The sequence below is a fragment of the Anastrepha obliqua genome, chromosome 1 (genome assembly GCF_027943255.1).
Source record: "Anastrepha obliqua isolate idAnaObli1 chromosome 1, idAnaObli1_1.0, whole genome shotgun sequence".
In the NCBI taxonomy this organism is placed as follows: Eukaryota; Metazoa; Arthropoda; class Insecta; order Diptera; family Tephritidae; genus Anastrepha; species Anastrepha obliqua.
This window is the reverse complement of record NC_072892.1, coordinates 169,210,455-169,232,699: the sequence shown is the minus strand read 5'-3', so window position 1 is coordinate 169,232,699 and position 22,245 is coordinate 169,210,455. Positions and strand designations below refer to the sequence as shown.

Sequence of the window (22,245 nt, the reverse complement as noted above, 5' to 3'; positions counted from 1 at the left end):
GGAGGAAGTCAGCAGCCATTAGAAAAAACGAAATCACCTTGAATTTGAAAGTAATATAAAAAAATGAAGTTGGAAGGCTAAAACAAGTCCAGAATTTACATAAGGACCTCATAGTTATTTTAAAATAACCATACAATTTTTGTTTTTTTTTTTTCTAGATCCACGATACGCGTTAATTAACTACTCATTCTATTGCAACTCATTCAAGAGGATACCCCACAGCATATCGATCAGCAAGGCATCAAAATGAATGTACTCCCTATAAATGGACCGCCAACACCGCCTTTGGAGGAAGTTGCTTTAGCCTCACTGTACACGCATTTGCAAAAGTTAGCTGTCGACAACGAAGCTATGCGCGCATCTATTCAAAGTTTTCAAAATGATCAAGACATGTGCAACAACATGTACACTGACTTTGACCAGAATCCTGCATTGTTGAGCCTTCAGCCTTTGGGGGAGCGCGATCTATTTTTAGAACAACAACAGCAACAATACTTTAACTTAAGGGAGCGCAAGAATAGATTGATTTTAGGTTTAGGTACTATTCTCGGCGAATATGGTTCAATTCAAAATCACGTGATAAGATCTTTGAAAATTTGGCAACGCAAACAAGCATTGTCGGCCAATGGTGCACCATTTCCCGACAATTTAGACGAGATACAATACTTTGTAGAAGCGTTGATGGATCTTATCACCGAAATAATCGCACTCATCAATAATCTTCTGTATTTTGGTGATGAGCCAACGCTCAATGAAATATTAAATCATGCACGGGGCCTGCACAATGTGCTTATATTTTCGGCCTTTATTGTGGAGAAGCAACCACCTCAAGTGATAAAGAAGTCGTCGAAGTAAGTAGAAAATGCAGCAGCTTCAACTTTGGAACGGATGTTAAATTTATTTGCAACTTTTTCAATACCCATATATAGGTTTCCGGTCACTGTACGTTGGTTAATCGGCGAGAAATTGGATATACATCGGAGCAAGCCGAAAATAAAGTGTGAAATACTTTCAGGTAAGATTGTTTATCTCTCAAATATTTCAAATATTGGTAATCGAAAAAGTCTTTTCGTATTTTTAATCAAACTTCAACTCATTTTTTTTGGTCGACCACCTCTTGCCATTTTTCTTCTAAAGACATTATTCCATCAGTGTAAAACTTTTGTGGTTTCTCGGCGAAAAACTGCGACAAGTAATTTTCACAGGCTTCTCTTGAAGCCAAGTTTACTCCATTAAGAGAGTTCTGCATTGACCGAAACAAATGGTAGTCCGATGGTGCAAGGTCAGGGCTATATGGTGGATGCATCAAAACTTCCCAGCCAAGCTCTCCCAGTTTTTGCCGAGTCATCAAAGATGTGTGTGGCCTAGCGTTGTCCTGATGGAAGACGACGCCCTTTCTGCTGATCAGTTCTGGCCGTTTTTTTTCGATTGCTTGCTTCAATCTCATCAGTTGTTGACAGTAAAGTGTAGAATCAATCGTTCGAGCAGGCTGGAGCAGCTCATAGTGGATGATTCCTTTCCAATCCCACCAAACACACAGCATAACTTTTCGAGGCGTCAATCCTGGCTTTGCGACCATTTGTTGAGCTTCACCACCCTTGCACCATGATCTTTTTCGCACATTATTGTCGTATTTCATCCACTTTTCGTCTCCTGTTACCATTCGCTTCAGAAATGGTTCGATTTCATTTCGTTTCAGCAAAGAATCACAGATGTTAATTCGGTCCATTAAATTTTTCACAGACAATTCATGTGGTACCCAAACATCGAGCTTTATTTTGTAACCAGCCTTTTTTAAATGGTTCAAAACCGTTTGATGATGAATGTTTAGTGCCTTGGCGATGTCATGGCAGCTTATGTGACGGTCCTGGTCAATCTTTTCCATAATTTCGTCGACTTTTTCAACGATAGGTCGACCGGATCGCGGTGCATCTTTCACATCGAAATTTTCAGAACGGAAGCGAGCGAACCATTGTTGTGCTACAAGAACTGATACAGCATCGTCTCCGTAAACTTCACAAATTTTATTGGTGGCTTGCGTGGCATTCTTCCCTTTTTTATACAAAAATTTCAAAATATAGCGAATTTCTTCATTATTTTCACTCATTTTTGAGCAGCTATAACTTTTTTTCAACTTCTCCGAATTTCATGTTTTTTTGGTTAATTGAAGCTTAAAATGTCACCTTTCTAACGCCATATGATGTGACACAATGTGATTGGTAGCAATGGAGATAGATGACTCCAACGACATCTATTGGCAAAATACGAAAAGACTTTTTCGAATACCCAATATTTGGTTCACTTTGCACCAAATTCGTTTTTTTTTTTCAACCCTCGAAGCAGTTCTGATACGCACTTTTTGGTATGTCCTTGAGCTCTCTCAGCAATTCGGTTTTTATCGCCTCAATCGTCGCAAAACAACATCCTTTCAGGGGTCTCTTCAATCTTGGGAACAGGAAAAAGTCTCAGGTGCCCAAATCTGGTGAATACGGTGGCTGAGGCATGATAACGGTGTTTTTTTTATTTTTTGCCAAATAATCTCTCACAAGCAAAGATGAGTGAGCAGATGCATTACCATGATGCAAAAGCCATGCACTTTTTTCCACAATTCCGGGCGTTTTTTTCATACTACTTCATGCAAACGGCGTATAACTTCAATGTAATACTCCTTATTTACTGTACAACCCTGTGGTAAGAACTCATGATGCACTACGCCATGGTAATCGAAGAAAACATTGAGCAAAACCTTGACATTTGATCGAGTGTTTGGCGTGCTTGGGCTCTCCTGGACTCTTCCATTGGGACGATTGAACTTTGGTTTTGATGTCATAACCATATACAGGTACCTATGATTCGTCACCAGTTATGACCCTTTTAAGCAAATCTGGATCATCGTAGACGTCATTCAACAATTAGCGAGCGATGCTCATGCGACGTTGTTTTTGGTCAACATTCAGCAATTTTGAAACGAACTTTACTGCCACACGCTTCATACCCAAAATTTCCGATAAGATTGCATGGCATGAGCCAACCGATGTGCCGACATCCTTAGCAACTTCTCTATTCTGATTCGACGATTCTCCATTACAATTTTCTTCACTTTCTCAACATAAAAAATTACTTAAAAATATTTTCAAAATTTCTTACAGAGGCTCAAGCTAAACGACTTGCAGTACAAAATAGTGGTCCAAATTTTCAAATACCTCCTGCATCTAATGGCGAAATGACAGGCAATGAGTGCCCCATGGAGTACGATATCAGTAATCGTAATTTTTCGGCAAACTTCACGTAAGTATATTATATAAAGGGTTTTCCGCTAAGAGGTGTTATTTTGATATTCAGAGAAAAACGATCTAGTTAATTTACGGAAAGAGAATATTCCAAACGCCGTTTACAGTGCCAAGTTCGCCGAATCTATCGCAGACTACAAATTTAACGGGTGGCAATTGGTTTTTACTGACGGGTCAAAAGGATCCCACACTTCTTACGCAGTGGTAAAGGAAAATCAGGAAGTTATCGCGTACGGCCTTCTATTTTCATTCTGCTCTATTTTCACCGCTGAAGCAAACGCCATATTACAAGCCGTTCAATACTGCGCCAAAAGTAAGGGTAAACATATAATTTGCTCCGACAGTTTGTTCTGCTTCCAAGCCATCAAAAACCACAAAAAATCAAGCAAAATCATCGACACTATCAAAAACATACTAATAACCCATCGGAGTAGCATCAAAATTATGTGGATACCTGGGCACTCCGGCATCCAGGGTAACACACTGGCAGATACAATTGCCAAAGACATGTCCATTACAGCAACAGTCACATCAGAAGTCATCCTACCTAGCGACATACACCGACTTATTCATGAACAGAGGCAAACTAAGTTACTTCGTGAATGGTCGTATTATAAACACCATTATTCCAACATTAACCCCAAACGTTCAAAACCTGCCTATCCATCATCGGTACCCACCAATCACATTACCCCATACACACGACTCCGTATTGGGCACACCATAATTACTAGCGTACACCTATTACAGGGTAATGCATCCAACAACTGCCCCTTCTGCCAAGCAACAGCCAGTGTACAACATCTGCTGGTATCCTGCCCTGAACTCGCTTCTCAAAGGCATCACCACTTCAGCAACACAGATCCTCTTCTACTTCTAAAAGAAGCCACTGAAGAAAAAATTAAAAAAAATTACAAATTTCTGAAGGACACCGACCTACTCCGCCGTATCTGATCCAACATACATCACCAGCCAGCCGAAAGCCGCTGCTGCTAGTACTGCGTTTGCTTAGTTTACTTACAATTTTATTATCATGCAAGCTTTTAGAAATAAAAAAATAAATAAATAAAATAAACATCAGGCAAATGACCACCACGACCACACTTACAGAACATGAAATTTTCCATAACCGAATTGCAAAGTGGCTGCCCTATGTCCACGATAGCCGCACGAATTGCATCTTTGAGGTCTTGAATCGACTGTGGGCTGTTGGCGTAGACCTTCACTTTCACGTGGCCCCAAAGAAAAAAGTCACAAGGTGTTAAATCACAAGATCTCGGTGGCCAATTGTGATCACCTCTTCGAGAGATAACACGAACCGGAAATTTTCCCTGTAAAAGATCAATGGTTTTGTTGCTTGTGTGGCACGTAACGCTGTCTTGTTGAAAATAATTGTTATTCAGATCAATACCATCCAGTTCCGCCCATAAAAAATCGTTAATCATCTCTCGATAGCGTTAGATAGCAGCTGTTATTGGAAAACCCTTTATTTATTTTTTTTTTAATTAAATATTCAAGTAATTTAACTGTGTTATCTTACAGAAATCTTATTATAAAACAAATTCAGCGCTCTGAAAGGAGGGGACCGGAAATCGTTATGGACGAAAAATGCACTTTACTCTTTTACACAACAACAGTGTATAAGGAATATGAGATTACGGTAAGCTAAATGAGAAAATGAGAAATCTCTGTATTTGTAATTAAAATAATTTATCTCACTTTATCTTCATTTTTTTCTTCTCTTTAGTGCTGGACCCTTACTCTACCCTTGGTAGTAGTGGTGCATGGCAGCCAAGAGCCACAGTCGCTGGCCACGATCACTTGGGATAATGCGTTCTCTGTAATAGAGCGAGAACCTTTCAAGGTGCCCGATAGAGTGCACTATACAAAACTATTGGAAGCGTTAAATATGAAGTTCGCTTTCTCTACCGGCCGTCATTTAACTGCGGAAAATTTTGAATTTCTACGTAAGTTAATCACTGCTGCAGTTTAGGTAATTAACATAGATTAATAAAAATATAATTTTAAAGGCGAAAAACTGCTATTCAATGATGCCGGTCAGGTAAATGAGTATATCAGCTACTCGCAATTCTGTCGGGATAAGCTGCCGGACCGTGGTTTTACTTTCTGGGAGTGGTTCTATGCTATAATGAAGTTAACAAAGGAGCATTTAAAGCAGATGTGGGTGGATGGACTCATCGTTGGATTTATAAACAAGCGTAAAACTATGGAGCAAATACTACCATACCAAGAAAATGGTACATTCTTGCTACGATTCTCGGATAGTGAATTGGGTAAGCTGGCAAAATGAGATGGGAAATTAAACGTACATCTTTTGTAAATGTGTGTGTGCTTCACTTGTGCGCTTCAGGTGGCATAACAATAGCTTTTCGTGATGACTGTGGCAATATAATGATATTAGCGCCATGGACTAGCAATGACCTGCACACACGTTCGCTGGCTGATCGCATACGGGATTTGGATGTGTTGAAGATTGTGTATCCAAAAATGTTGCAGCGTGATGCTGCGTTCGGCAGTTTCTACACTCAACAAATCGGTAATGTATTTATTTTTCTTTTTTCGAAATAATTTGAAGAATTATTCATTTCATCAATAGGACGTCGCGATTATGTTTCCAGCATATTAAGAGTGCAAATTGCTCCTCAGCCTCCATCTGGTCAGCAAATGTGAGTTTTATGTATACTTTTTAATGTATTGACTTGACTAATGAACTTAAAATTACGTTTTTTTTCCAAAATACATAATGAAGACCAGACCATAAACTTATTCTTTTTTTTTTGATATCACATTTCGTCCCCTTAGTGTAACAATAGCCTATGTGCTCATAGGCTATTATTTTTTTATTGAATTTTTAGATTCTCCATCGTCGATTTTATATGTGGTCAAAATTTTGTCAAATTCTAGTTCCACAAAGTGGGTCAAAACGTTAGTCAAAAAATAATAAATATTTACAGACATAACGAGATTTGAGTGAGAGCTACTTTCGACAAAAAGTTTGAAATTCATTTTCTCAAAACATCAAAAAATTTATAGGCTATTTTAATACTAAGGGGGCGATTTAATGTAATAAAACAATTATTGGGTTAAGAAGTTGCCCACAGAGTAATTCATAATGTGTTCAAGCTCAGCCTTAGGCTTTCACACACGACTTGTAGCGGCATTGCAGGGTATGCGACAAATCGTACACACGCTTCGATATCGTACATTTGTGTTTAAATGGGGAGTCGCATACATTGTACAGATCCATAAGTAAAAACACTGTCAGCTGGTTGTCAAAAACTGCCCACAGCTGAGATCGCCTGATTCCAAAACGCTCTTTTATATGACATGGTAGCGAATTTTCAACAATTTTTTCAGAGAAAACTTTTACATTTATTGATCTAAAAATTTGTACACAAATTATGTTATCTTTTAACTGTATTTTAAGACTTAGTCTTAGTAAAAATATTTATTTGCAAAGGAGCTACAGCTGATATCCGGGCGCTCCTCCCAAAAAAGACGTTTTGCGGTGACAACTAATCTCTGAACTGGATCCTCTGAAAATTTTTTTTTTCTTGGATGAAAAATATTTTTTGTGTAAATATTTTATTTGCAATCTATCTTAATACAATGATATTCAGCAAATTAGGTCCTCTGAAATTAAAAAAAAAACCAAACAAATTTCGTTAAAGTGATGTTAAATCCAATAATTACCTATAGCTGCTTTATTATATGCTTCAAAAAATCGATTTTTTCGTGAATTTTTTTGGGAAAGAAAGAAATATTTGATTGAAACGAAACTTTCAGGTTTTATTGTTATATATTTCAACAGTCTTCTCAAATTTTTTCTTTAAAATATATATCATATTATGCCTGGTACAAGCATTTTGCCGAGGCGCCTCGAGTGTGCATGTGTCGTGCGGCGGGAAAGATGCAGGTCGCAATTTTCATCAGAAACCAAAAACCCAAAAAAAATTTTATTTTAGTATAGTATAGCTTCTAGTTAAATCAAGGAAATTAAACAAAAAGTGAGAAATTCAACAATTTTTCGCTAATTAAAAAAATTCATTTTTTTGGAAAAACAAATTCACTTTAGATTGTTTAAAAAGTGGGTTATTAATAGCTTTCTTAAGGTTTTTTTAAGTTCAACTAGAAGATCATTTAATTCCGAATACAATCAATGTTATCTCGTTTCGATAGGACGTTTAACTTTTTCCCTATCTTTCCCGCCAATTAGGAAAAATCGTAAAGATAAAAAACCGAGAAATCGCACTTCGAGCGATCCGGCTGCTCGTATACCTACTCGACGCTTGCTCACAATTTCTTCTGTAACTCTGAAAATATTTTGAATTTGCTTCTGAAATTGAGGACACATTCTTGGATAGTTTGGGAAGACATTTATGCAAAAACAAAAATCGATTTTTTGAAGCCTCTAAAGCAGGCTCCCTTCTTAATCGAAGGAATAAGCAAAATATTTTTTTTTTTTTTGACAAAATGGCGGTTTCTCACAAATAATCGATTTTTGACCAAAATTTCGGCCTTAAATTGTTTATAAAAAAAAAATACCAGTCTAACGGTTAGACGCGATAGAAGTGAAACCTTCCGTAAAACAAACTGAGAGAGAATGAGACGAAAGCAGCATTAGGGGCGGGATAATTATAGGTTCATTATAATATTGCTATAAAGTTCATATTTTATTCATCCTCAATGTTTTCAATTTCAACGAATGATACGAGTGGCTTATGATAGCTAAAATATGATACAAATGCTTTGGTTTCGATGTTGTCAACATATCTTTGAAATACCGCGTCAATTGTTGTTTTTGATCGTGTTGTCGATTCAGTGCGATTGTTACACATTTTTAAATTGAATGTTGTATTGAAAAGTCAATTGAAGGAACCGCTGTGTCCAATGCAAAATTTACGTTAAAATCGCCACTTAAAATCATTGGAACTTTATCGTAATCTTTTCTAAGTATCCGCGATACTTCTGGTGTATACTTTATTAAATTTTCGTGAATGAATTCCGTGATGCTATTTATTGATTTTTTTTTCTGTCGATATTCACGACACTTTTCTGCATTATTTTTCGGCAAATTAAAAATGAAAATATTTATGAATATAAAAATACACACGCGTTTGCTATTATCAGCGTCCCCAGCAAAACCTGCGTGACCGAAACTCTAACACAATTACACATATGCACTCGTATTTGTTTGAAAATCGACTTTTTATTTATTTAAATATTTTCCCTCATTTTTGCATCAGTAAAATTAAACAAACGCCGTAGCCGAATGGGTTGGTGCGTGACTACTATTCAGAATTCACAGAGAGAACGTCAGTTCGAATCTCGGTGAAAACACCAAAATTAAGGAAAACTATTTTTCTAATAGCGCTCACCCCTCAGCAGGCAATGGCAAAACACCGAGTGTATTTCTGCCATGAAAAAAAGCTCCTCATAAACATATCATAAAATAAAATAAAATAACTGTATAAAAAAAATTTTTTTCTTGTGATTCGAACCAAGGATTTTGGATCGGAAGCTCACATTGCTAGTCGCTCGGCTACCGCGCCATGCTGTCGGCGCTGGCCTTAAAGTTATTTAGTTCGTTGCTACGTTTATATCAACAGATAATATAACGCTTCGTAACTAAATAACTTTTAGGCCAGCTCCGACAGCATGGCGCGGTAGCCGAGCGACTAGCAATGTGAGCTTCCGATCCAAAATCCTTGGTTCGAATCACAAAAAAAATAAAAGTTATTTAGTTCGTCGCTACGTTTATATCAACATATAATATAACGCTTCGTAGCCAAAAGGGTCGCTTTTTTCGTTTCACTTTTTCTGAAATCACTCCCAACGATTCTAAAGAAGTTTTCACTTCAAAAATTTTATTATATTTATATATTATTGCTAAAAATATATTTTAGAAGCTCATGTTAAAATTTGACACTAAGCGGTTTAGCCATTTTCGAGTAATGTTGGTCACCGATTTTGAAAACACCAATGAGAAAAACGCGTTTAAAATTTGAAGATCACTTTCAAGCACTCTGAAACGCCTTTTCAAAATTTGCGTGTAACTTCGAAAATATTCACCGAAATGATATTTAATTTAAGTTCAGTTAAAAAAGTTCCGTTATTTTCGCTTTTGTTCATATGCATTGTCTACTCATGAATTATACTCAGTTTCGTGGCAAATTTCGCTTGTTAACAATGGAGCGGGAAGCTAATATTCCGGGAGCCAGGAGTCATTTTGCCCTCATCATTTCATGCCGACTGATTTTAATACTGAAGGCAGACGCCATCCAATGGATGATAAAACCAACAGTCAGATGTTCCAAGAAGGGTAGTGGGAAGACCGTCAGCCGAAGCAAGAATGTATCATTGCGTTCATACATCTCGGAGGCGTGCGGAATTTTCAATGCTTCGGCTGACCATCTTTATTATATTTTCATACATGTCCAGAATTATGTAAGAAAATTTCAGCCGGTATAAAATGAGTTGGTAGACATTTTTTTCGACACGTTTCGTATCCTCCCACAATCACACCCACCGCGGGTGCGCCAGCTGAAGTTCACTTTCGTTATTCATGAAAGCTAAATCACAAGTATAGTCAAGAACTTAACGGCCCCTGGCTCCCGGACTATAAGGAAAATCGCATTGCAGTTATTGGATTTCATAAGTGGGGCAAAGGCGCAAGTGAGATTTACCAATTGTTGAAAAAACTTAATGTTTCGAGAATGTTTATTTACCGCACAATCAATCGTTTTTCCCAAACTCAAGTGACACACAGAAAAAAGGATGGTGATCGTCCTCGCGTTGTTCGAACCAGTGCAGCCATAAAAGCCATTGGAGAAAGAATTCGCAGAAATTCCCTTAGAAACCGGAAAATCATATCCAGTGAAATGAATATATCGACCAGATTCATGTCAAGAGTAATTGGAGATGATCTCCATATGAAAGCCTTCCGTCGCCCAACTGACACCTCGCTTGAAGAAAATTAGACCCGACAGATGCAAGCAGCTTCAACGGCTTTGAAAATATTCCTTTCTTGGGGAATGTCGTGTAAAGACGTTGCATCTCTTAATTTCTGTAAAAGACGGGTTAAGACCGGGGCAGAGGTGTACCCGGAGGATGTCTTAGAGGACGTGGTGAAGCAGTTGAGCAGTACTCACTTGAATGGAAAGCGTTGGATCTTCCAGCAAGATTCCGCTCCAGCCCATGAGGCAAAAACCACCCAGCAGTGGCTAAAAAACAATATTCCTGGGTTCATAGCCGCAGAAGATTGACCGCCTGGAAGTCCAGATCTGAATTCATTGGACTACAATTTGTGGTCATAATTGAAGAGCATGGCCTGTCGAAGACCTTACAGAAATTTGGTGAGTCTCAAACAATCTTTGGTACAAGCAGTGACGTCAATATCCATAGAAACCGTGCGTGCTGCAATAGTTGAATGGCCTAATCATTTGAAGTCCTGTGTAAAAAGGAAATGGTGACCATTTCGAATGGAAATTAAAATTTTGTTTTTTTAATATTTGTATGATTAAATAAAACTAACTTCATTGAAAAAAAATATTATAATTTTATTTCTAAAACGGCCTTAACTTGTAACAGAACTTATGGCATGACTAAGTAGTAAAGGGTGGTTAAGTTTCAAGGGCCGGTGTTGATTTTGAATAAAATACAAGTTTTTTAGGAAATTATTGTCATTTCTCTTTATTATAATAATATTGGTATGGTTCAATTACGTAAGGAACAAAATATCGGCCAAATAGGCGGCACACCTCCATCCGCGATGGTCCAAAATTCGATGACGCTGAGGCATAATTGAGGTTCTATGCGGTTAATGTGCGGAATTATCTCACCCTTTAGCTCTTGAATTGTTGCTGGCTTATCGACGTACACCTTTTCTTTCAAATAACCCCAAAGAAAGAAGTGCAACGTTGTCGTTGACGTTTAGGTGTGGTTCACATTCAACATCGGCCCTTGAAATTTAACCACCTTTTATTTTGTTTTTGAATGGTAGGTTTCTGAAATTTAGAATAATCTCTTCTTAACACCCTGATGGCAATAACCAACCGTCCGTTTACATTTCTATACTTCATTTATTTTCCTTCTGTGAAGAAGTTAGCTGAGGAAAATAAATTCATCTTCATCACACGACATTTCTATGCTTTATATTTTGACAATTTCGTTTCGCTTCGCTAATTCGCTTCGATACGTTGACGATACCAGCCGTAGGCGGATGGCCTTAACGCTTCATTTTTTTTTAAGTTAAAATTTAAATTTTTATAATAACATTCAGCTAAATGCGACTCGAAATGCGATCGAAAGTCTGGTAATTCGAAATTCGAACGAGATTCATTTACAAACAAAAAAAAAACAAAAATTGGCAGCTCTGCTTTTACATTTGTTGACAGCTTACTTTCAATTCATTTAGTGTAATTTAAATATTAACATTTCTAGTTTAGTTTATATTTTGCGTATTCGAAAGCTTTAATGAAAATTTTCTCGCTCGACCTCTAAGTGGATAAGACGCTGATACCCATGCCTATAACCACTTGTAAACCACTTATAGATAGGGAAACCATCAATAAGGTAAATACAAGTTGGCAAAACCTCACAACATGCGAACTTAGCAGACAGACATGGCCGAACTGGAACAGCGATCGATCAAAAAACTTGTTAAGATTTAACAGAGAAGCTATAAGAAAAATGTTAGGGATATTAACAGGTCATTGTTTAATAGGCAGCTACGCTAGAAGGTTAGGACTCCCGTACTGCGATTTCTGTAGAAGCTGTCTTAATACAGAAGAAGAGGAAACAGTCAGACACATTTTATGTGAGTGTGAAAGCTTAGCTATAAGGAGGCTCCGCACTCTTGATACGGCATTTTTAAATGATGTAGCGGGCATAGCGCATCTAAAACTAACGAAGCTTTGCTCGTTTATTAAATTACTAATTTAAACTAAGGATAAGCTCCAGTGGTATCACAATGGGCCTACGAAAGGTCTAAGTGTGTCGTTGCGACAGCCACCCACCCTACCTAGCTACCTTAATGGTTTTAATGCGGACAGTAGTTCTACGCAAAAATACTGTAAGTGACATAGTTGGAGTTGGACTGATAAGGGATATTTTTTTTTAAGTGCGGCCGAAGGAGAACAGTCCTTTTCAAAAATTCCATTTTTTCTTTTTTGCAAATTTTCTCCTGCGGCGTTTTTGTTCCATAAAAAAAAAAACAATGTTAATATTTTACAAAAATATTTCTAAATTCTAAACTCAAGCAAAAATACTGCAGATTTAAAAACAACGTTCCAACAACTTCGTTTTTATTTGAGATGCTTGGCAACACAAACGTTTCGCTATTTTACACAATTTTAACAATAAATTAAATTTTCCAAGTCAAAGAAATTTTTTTGTATATTTTTTTATCGATATTCTTTCGTTTTTAATGTTACCATAAAAAGAGGTTGTCTGTAAAGTCGGTTTACTGACGATAGTTTAACGTGACAACGTCATAAGAAAATATTGATGGAATGGTTGCAATTTTCAAAACAAAATTTTAATTTTATTTGTTTGATAGATATTTTTTATGGATATAGAGGAGGAGGTAAATGGAATTGCAATGGAATAGGTCAAGTTACATTTACACAAACGTGAAAAATGACGAAACATTTATCAAATTCATGAAAGATATCTTCAATTTCGATTGTACATCAGACGTTAATAAGTCAACAACACTAATGGCCTCTGGTGGCACTCCAGCATGCTTCTTCAGCAGGCTTATATGTGTGCGTGCCGGGTGCCTGACGCTAATATCTAAAATTTTTGATTTTCATCATGCAAAAGCCGACAACAAGTATGTGTGACACGAAGCAAGTACGAGTGTCACCCGACACGCACACATATAAGCCTGCTGGACAAGCATGCTGGAGCGTCACCAGAGGCCATAAGAGACACCATCATCGATTTGCCTTTTTCAAGACACTTTACACTCGAAACACTCCATTTCATTTCCTACTTTTCTATCATCGTCCTATTCTCAACAGAGAAATGGTTCATTACCATGCACACAGCAAGAAGGCATATGCAAATACAAGTATGTGAATTTATATACAAATGCGCATATACATACATATATATGCTCACTCAAGTAGGACAGAGCCAGATGTCGAACGTTGCCGAACGCGGGGGCCGATTGTGCTCTTTGTCGTTCGTTCCGCGCTCTCGCTTGCAGTTCAAGCACATTAGCTTACATTTGCTTGCGTACGGAATAGATTCGTATATTTGATATGTCCATATGACTTGTATGCATCTTTAGATATAGATTTGTTCTTTTTGAAAATTGCGCGAAATAGTATATGTATATGCATGTTTATATACATATATTAGTATACAACATATCTTATAAAGTATATGGTAAATATTACCATACATTTTTTCCTTCATATATAATAAAAAAATTAATAATAAAAAATTAAAACAACAGGTATTATTAACAAACTTGGTTTTATTTTAAATTCTTCAAGTGAATCAAATTAATAATAATCAATAAGAAGGCATATGCAAATACAAATACGTGAATTTAAATATGTACATATGCGCATATACATACATACATATGCTCACTTAAGTAGGAGAGAGCAAGATGTCGAACGTTGCCGTTCGTTTGCTTTGTTTGCTTTGTCGTTCGTTCCGCGCTTTCGCTTGCAGTTCATTCAAGGTAACGACAATGAGCAAGGTAACGACACATTTTTTCGTGCGTGCAGCCGGCTAAATCGAATTATAAGACGTTATCACGTCAAAAAATAGGAAGAGGAAGAGTGCTTTTACTTAAAATTGTGTACAATGTTTAAGAATGAGCTTGAACACAGAAATAAACTCGATTATTTGTTATAATACACAACAAAGTGAATCCATGCAAGGTGTGCTAGCAGTAGTACAAAAACAAAATTTGCATGTATTTTATTTTGCAATTTGGTGGTTTGGATGTAAAATTTCTATCAGTAAATAAACAAACAATCAAAACAACAAAATCGCGCTGATATTCAAAACATCAAATCGCAGGAATAGCGCTTGCACACCTTTCACTTTATAACTGTCCCAATATAATGGCAAAAATAGAAAAAATAGCACTACCAGTGAACTACCTAATTATATATGTATATTTATAATGCAATACAAGAGATATTTGAATAACCTAAGTTGTAAACTTCTTTATCCACCCTCCTGCATTCTCGATTCCAACTGCAACTGACTGGCAATTTTCGACCATTGATCAATACATATTTTCTTTAACATACGACTTGCTTACGTGCGCCAACTGCCTCAAACAAATACGTACTATATCAGTAGCGTATCGACCGGTTTTGATAACAACGATTGGCAAGCACTCGGCCTTCTAGAAGCATTGGGATCGGGAGAGGAGTCTACAAGCTCATTCAATTCCAATGGTACATCAATCATTGGAGTACAACCAGTGCAATGTTTTGGACTGTGAAAGAGGTATTGTACTTAAAATAATAACTGAATTAATTTTATGTACATATCATAGGATGTTGATGAAATTTAAAAAACAAAAAAGTAATAAATAAATTAAATAATTAAATAAATTTTCTTTTTCAGCGGTAATATGCATACATCTCAGGGTTGAGATATATGATTAAGTTGGACAAAGCGCATATGAAGAATACAAATTCAATTTGTACACAACGGCTAGCCCCCCCTTGATATCGTTGGAATAGATATGGCACAGATTTTATTTTTGTATGTATGTTGGTATTTAGATGTTGTTAGACAAAAAGTGTTTATTAGAAGTAATTTTGTATTTTTATCTTAATTTTTAACCTTGAATTTATGTACATAATAAAATATATTAAATAATTAATCACCGGTCTAAATTATTGTGGACACCTTCTAATACAGGGTGGGCCATATAGCGTTTGCTTTTTGAACCACCTATTTTTTTTGAGAATGGTAACACAAATGACATGTCAAATGTGTTCATAATTTACTTAAAGGTTTGACATTTACGAAATGGGACGCTATACGCTTGAACAAAATTGGGAAATATTGAAAACCTGTTTCCAAAGTGGTGAGTCTTCTTCTTCTTCTGCAGTTACAGTAAATGGCGAGCGTTACCGTGACATGCTCAACGAGTTTTTGTTTCCAAAAATTGAAGAGGATGACATGGAAGACATCAGGACGGTGCAACTTGTCACACTGCCAAAGTTACACTCGAACTTTTGGCTACCGTTTTTGAATTCCGATATCAATTGGCCGCCTCGGAGCTGTGATTTAAGCCCGTTGGACTATTTTTTGTGGGAGCCGTTAGGGACAAACCATCCAGAGACGATTGATGCTTTAAAACACGAAATCGAAGTTGCCATTCATGAAATTGGAGCCCAAACAATCGAAAATGTGCTTAAAAATTTGGTTGATCGAATGGCCTACTGTGAAGCCAGTCGTGGCAGTCATTTGAACGATATTATTTTTTATTCATAAGTGACAATGTTCAATCTTCAAAATAAAGAAAAAAGTTTGAAAACATATTGATCAGTTTTTTTTATAGCCGATTCAAAAAGCAAATTTTACATGGCCCACCCTATATTAACGTTGTTATTGGATGCTAAAGCTGCTCACGAACGTTCAATCCTGTCGTACAGCCGTGTTGTAGGGCAGATTGAACGCTGCCCCTCAAGAATGAGAGAGAGAGAAGAGAGAGAGAGAGAGAAGGAGTATAAATCTAAATAAATTCACAACATTTGCATAGAATACAAATAGACAAAATTTACAAAAAACGAAGAAGGGTCGACCGGTGTAGGTATACGCCGGACACAAATCGTGGCAACAACGCGCACTACTCCGTGCATTTATCACCCGCACAAACGCAGAGATTCTAGGACCGCAGCAACGGCACAAATTACCGCAAGGTAATACCAATAAATCCGACGCCGAAATTGACAGCACTTTATAGTACACACAAGCACTAGCCAGGAAACGGAAATAAGGGTCAAAAAGTAGGCACCAAAAAAAAAAAAACGCCGAAAAAATTGGGACCAAAAAACGCGCCAAACAGTAGGCACCAAGGAAATATAACACCAAAAAGTAGGCACCAAAAAACAAAAAACGCCGAAAAAATTGGGACCAAAAAACGCGCCAAACAGTAGGCACCAAGGAAATATAAGCCACAATTTTGCACCAATAAACAAGCGCCAAAAGTAGGCAGTGTTATTTCTCACTAGAAATTAGCAACCCCAGGAAAAATAGCCTAAAGTATATCTAAGATATATATATATAAGGTATAGCTCTCTCTCCCCTTTTCCTCTACGTTATATCTTTTTTCACTCTCGCGGAACGAAAATGTCCAAAACGTTGCATGGCCTTGAAACGAAATACTCTCCATTCTCGCTCGTCCATCGGCGCCTAAGGAGTTTCGCTTAAAAAAAAAATCATGAAAGTGTATTGGAAAAAAGTTAAGCGGGGTAAAATACCCTTTTTGGGCGTTGATGCACACAAACTAGAACAGTATGAGTATCGTTGTTGTTTGCTGCCAAATATAGAGCAAGAACCCATTGAAATAGATGAAGATGATATATCGCTTTCGAATGAGTTTGACTGGGACGACTCTTAAGGTGATCCAGACTGGGCCAAAAACACCGGGGTGCAAATGTCCACTCCGACTAATTGTGGGTGTGTTCGAGCCGCTAAATAATTACTGCAATATTGCGACCCTGTTACTTTACTGATGCTCTGTAGCTGATACTGTGCAGCAATACTGCAATGTTTATTTTTCCTCGAACGTGTTGCTTAAAAAAAGAGGTTGTCTGTAAAGTCGGTTTACTGACGATAGTTTAACATGACAACGTCATAAGAAAATATTGATGGAATAGTTGCAATTTTCAAAACAAAATTTTAATTTTATTTGTTTGATAGATATTTTGTATGGATATAGAGAATGAGTTAACATTAACATAACATAACATGACATAACATAACATATAACATAACTTAACATAAATAGCATAACATAACATAACACAACATAACATAACATAACATAACATAACATAACATAACATAACATAACATAACATAACATAACATAACATAACATAACATAACATAACATAACATAACATAACATAACATAACATAACATAACATAACATAACATAACATAACATAACATAACATAACATAACATAACATAACATAACACAACATAACATAACATAACATAACATAACATAACATAACATAACATAACAGAACATAACATAACATAACATAACATAACATAACATAACATAACATAACATAACATAACATAGCATAACATAACATAACATAACATGCTGTTCAAGCAAGGTAACGACGCATGAGCAAGATAACGACGATAATAGGTTTCAATTAAATTAATTTAAGTCACATAATTAAAATATTAAATCGCGTCATTTTTCCATTAAGCCAAAACGAACTGTTTTCCTCAGTTATTTTCTGCTCCTTTTTTCTGGCAGCCCGCCATTTCGCCTATCAGCTGTTCAAAAGTCCATAATGTGTGAGTGCTGCCATGTTTTGAAACAAGTTCATGAGCGCGCTCTCTCTCAAAATTAAAGAGTTGCGCACAGTGCTGCCAATTTAGCGACTTTGTCGCTAGAATTGACGACTTTTGCTTGATGCTGAAAACAGTGAACACCATACGCAGTCCCTTACCGTGCACAAAAGCTCGCCCCCGAGAACAACTGCGTTCTTTTAATCACATATTTACACAATACATTGGTTTGTGTTTGTAAGTGTTTGGTTGTATCTACACAATGTTGCCATTGATATTTTTGCTTACACATTTTTCACACATCCGCGTTATCAGTTACAATTTTTCATTATTATTCATTCATCATAATTAACATTATTCAAGAGTGTTTTTAAGTTATTTTAATAAAAATCATAATTTAGTTTATTTTGTAAATGATTTCGAAATGTGCTGCTTGACAACAATGTGTGGTGAGAGACTTTGGCCCTTATTATGAGCAACATTCGATCTTCGACTGTAGTCGAAAGTGCTGATCGAACGAATTTTCATTTGGTATAATGGTGCTCATTCGTTGAAGAATAGGACTATTGTGAATTTCGATCGCTCGACGCATTTACAATAGATCATTTTTTCTCAGCTGATACAGCAAATCAAAATAAAAGAAAAACCGATTGTGTTGAAATTCTTTGCTAACAACATTTTTAAAAGTTAAAAAAAGTATTTTTTGTGAAAATGAGTACAACGGAGTTGTGGTTCGACGATTCATCGGACTATGAAAGATTAGTGGAACTAGCTAGAAGTAGAAAACAGTTGAGGGGCGCATCCAACCCCCTAGAAATGGCTTCCACTGAGTAAGTTTAGAATTTTCAAAATGTGTTGACGTACTTAATATTACAGAAATTTCCTTACAGATTTTTATAGAACTTTAGATTATCTAAAGAGGCGTTTATAACCTACAAATATGTTAAAGCTAGCCACAGTTCTGCGATTTTGTGCTCAGGGATCGTACCAATTGAGTATTGGTAATGAAGGTATGCTAGGACTTGCTCAACCCACTGTATACGAGATGCTGACGATATTGAAGTGGAGTCAAATAACGGAGAAGTAGAAAACATAAGAAATGATATTTTGAGAATATTATAGAAAAATCTAAAAAGTATTAAATAGAAACCTTTACGCCACAGTTTCTGTTTTATTTTTGTTATAAATTTTCTTTATTCAATTATTCGTCATTCGAAAAAAATATGTATTTCAGTTCCTCTACGTATTTCAGCCCATACCTGCCAAGGGGGAAAAAAAAATTATTTCTATAAACATCACAAAAAAAAAAACCATTATTAAGATTAATCCGTTCTCATTGGTGGTCCCAAGCAATTCAGCTTCGTTGTAAATTCCTCCCATCTTTTTGCTGCTTGAACTTTGGTGCAAATCCCTTTTGCGAATTGTGGATTCGCCTTTCTAATTGTTGTTTGGTACTCACGACTTTCGACCTGCATCAAATTAACAAAATTAGTATATATTTATTATTTGGTTACTAGAAAACCATAAATAATCGCAAACAACTTACACTTTAACAAGTTTTCCCACAATACGCTACACAATCGAAAGCAAAATTGCATTCGACTCTAAATTCGGTAAACAACGAAAATTTCGATAGGGTTGCACCGCTCATAATACCAAATTGACATTCGATTTTCGATCTTCGACAACCAGCGAATATCGAAGATCGAATGTAACTCATAATTGATATTATTAATTTTATAAATTTTCAAATTTCCATTTGAATCCAGTACTGGATCAACTTCGTAAATAACTTTTTCAACATTTCTTGAATCACTCATGCTTTCCAATGATATTTTAAAGACACAAATATTTTTCAGACACAAATATTTTTCAGACACAAATTAACAAAGCGTTAGAAAATTTAGTAGATTTATCGAATCATAATAAAAAAAACCAGCATTTCAGGAGATTGAAACTAACTTCCGTTGATCTCAAATTTCAGTAGAGTTGGTATTACTGGTTTAATTATTATTCATCTAAATATTTTAAGTCCGCAGCTGGCCTCTTGTGTACCTCTCAGAATGAAATTTAGGGTCCGCCCCTGATGGAGTTAGCGACTTTCTAGCGACTTTTGATATTGGCCCTAGCGACTCAGATTTATTGGCGTTGGCAACACTGGTTTCACATCTTACTATCTATGTTGCGAATTGCGAAGTGCAGTGACAAATATATTTTTAAGTGCGTAAATTAGTTGTTAAATTTCATATTTTGTTTTCGTGTGTTCTTGTGTGCTCAAAAATCAAATAAAATACATGTGGGTGTGATTGGTATTGGATTGGCATCAATTGTGATAATCGGATCTTTCAAGTGCATTAAAGGCCAAATCAGTTATCAACGTGTTGCGCTTTCACCGCGTGTGTTAAGCAAGGGCCTTGGAAAAAATTTCTATTGTCGAAGGCCCGGTCGACGCAGAATCACAAACAAGATTTCGCAGCGAAACGATAAGTTCAAGATAAACGAGTAAAAAAAAGGAATAACAGAAAGGAGGTGCAATTAAAAGCGTAGGTGAGTTGACAGTGACAGTGTTGCCGTTTTGCGGCTAAATACACCATTCAAGTTTATGGCTTAACCACAAACAGCTGATATTGGTGTATAGAAGTAATAACAGTAGCAGTAGTGAAAAATAGGGAAATATTTAGTATAATGTCTATCGCTTTGAAAAAAAAGGTTAAAAGGGGGGTATAGAGGGGTGTATCCCCATCTTAAAACTGAAAACCCCGCCTGCTGGAGGCTTATAGTTTTTAAGTAATTTAATGTTAAAGTTCTGTAATTTAGCGAAAAGTTGGTGTTGCCATACAGCTGAAATAAAAACGTAGTTCGTATGCTGGGATGTTCAGTGGAAGGTTCTTTGTAAAACTGCAGTATTTTTAGCTGTCATTTAAAGTTGAGAAATATTTCTGAAAATAAAAACATACAACTCATCGAAACTTAAAAACAAAGATATTAAGTGTATTACAAAAAATAATAAAGTAATTAAAAGTCAAAAATTACGGTTTATAAATGTATTGTATTGCTTCGATCATGCTCGTTTCCTTTCAAAAAAATAACCTTCATCAGTCCAACTCCGGCTACGCAATCCACAGTATTTTTGCATAGAACTCCTTTTCGCGTGGGCGGCCTTCGGTCGCGCTTCAAAAAAATAACATTATAGTTTGCCAAAAATTGCCGAATAGAAATTATTGTAAATTCCAGCCAACAAATATAAAAAAAGTTAAAAATGAGCCAATAGTTTTTTGCACTTGTCGGCTAAACTTTCCATTACTACTACGATATATTTGAATGAAGGCGGAGGGGGAGGGACGTTAGTACCACCCAGCACGCCCATAAAAAGAGCAAGGTCACAGCATAATAACTGTGAAAGTCTCAACCTCCTAGGGTCCCTATAGAACCCACAGGAGAAGTTTAAAAAACCGCATTTGCAGTTTGTACTGAAATACAGTTGAAGAGAAGTGTATACAGTAGTCGTCAACCCAGCAAGCATTTAACTTAGGTTTTTTAATTCATAGCACTTATGAAAGTGTTGTTTTATCGTAAAAGTTACAAGTGCCGCTGGCGAAACTTTTATTCCAAACTAGCTTTAACCCGCGGCCCCGCTCGCGTAGGAGTAGTTTTGAGGGATTTAGGATATGTATATAAAAGAATTACAAACAATAATTTTATAGAAAATTATCTTTTATTAATAACCATAATATTACAATACCCGGCATCCGTTGCTATGCCTCGTTGAATAAAATCAAAACAACCAATCAGAAAAATATCAAGCAAAATTATTGAAGTGAAAACTTCTTTAGAATCGTTGGGAGTGATTTGAGAAAAAGTGAAACGAAAAAAGCGACACTCTTGGCTACGAATATTACATATACACGTAGCGACGAACTAAATAACTTTTAGGCCAGCGCCGACAGCATGGCGCGATAGCCGAGCGGCTAGCAATGTGAGCTTCCGATCCGAAATTCTTGGTTCGAATCACAAGAAAAAAATTTTTTTATACAGTTATTTTATTTTATTTTATGATATGTTTATGAGGAGCTTTTTTTCATGGCAGAAATACACTCGGTGTTTTGCCATTGCCTGCTGAGGGGTGAGCGCTATTAGAAAAATAGTTTTCCTTAATTTTGGTGTTTTCACCGAGATTCGAACTGACGTTCTCTCTGTGAATTCTGAATAGTAGTCACGCACCAACCCATTCGGCTACGGCGTTTGTTTAATTTTACTGATGCAAAAATGAGGGAAAATATTTGAATAAAGTTTGCTTACTGTTTACACATTTTCCAAAGGTGACGGAGAACCAAAAAAAAAGTCGATTTTCAAACAAATACGAGTGCATATGTGTAATTGTGTTAGAGTTTCGGTCACGCCCCA

The 22,245-nt window shown here is 36.4% G+C and overlaps 2 protein-coding genes across 8 annotated transcripts in view; both read left to right on the top strand.

Moving 5' to 3' along the window:
* Nucleotides 1-15,174, top strand: part of LOC129240657 (signal transducer and transcription activator-like) — a 32,654-nt gene extending 17,480 nt beyond the window's left edge. For 2 of the 4 annotated variants that reach the window (XM_054876597.1, XM_054876589.1), the window contains exons 2-11: nucleotides 159-851; nucleotides 930-1,015; nucleotides 3,150-3,288; nucleotides 4,833-4,950; nucleotides 5,038-5,257; nucleotides 5,321-5,584; nucleotides 5,662-5,847; nucleotides 5,908-5,977; nucleotides 14,640-14,792; nucleotides 14,913-15,174. In XM_054876597.1, the coding sequence (XP_054732572.1) occupies nucleotides 247-851; nucleotides 930-1,015; nucleotides 3,150-3,288; nucleotides 4,833-4,950; nucleotides 5,038-5,257; nucleotides 5,321-5,584; nucleotides 5,662-5,847; nucleotides 5,908-5,977; nucleotides 14,640-14,787 (1,836 nt within the window). In that variant the 5' untranslated portion in view covers nucleotides 159-246 and the 3' untranslated portion in view covers nucleotides 14,788-14,792; nucleotides 14,913-15,174. The remainder of the gene's footprint in view (nucleotides 1-158; nucleotides 852-929; nucleotides 1,016-3,149; nucleotides 3,289-4,832; nucleotides 4,951-5,037; nucleotides 5,258-5,320; nucleotides 5,585-5,661; nucleotides 5,848-5,907; nucleotides 5,978-14,639; nucleotides 14,793-14,912) is intronic. The other 2 variants (XM_054876604.1, XM_054876611.1) reach the window with 2 other exon arrangements.
* Nucleotides 15,175-20,017: 4,843 nt separating this feature from the next.
* The window catches only part of LOC129240638 (signal transducer and transcription activator-like), a 79,856-nt gene continuing 77,628 nt past the window's right edge, over nucleotides 20,018-22,245 (top strand). For all 4 annotated transcript variants that reach the window (XR_008582092.1, XR_008582093.1, XR_008582090.1 and 1 more), the window contains exon 1: nucleotides 20,018-20,388. The gene's annotated coding sequence lies outside the window, so the exon portion shown is untranslated. The remainder of the gene's footprint in view (nucleotides 20,389-22,245) is intronic.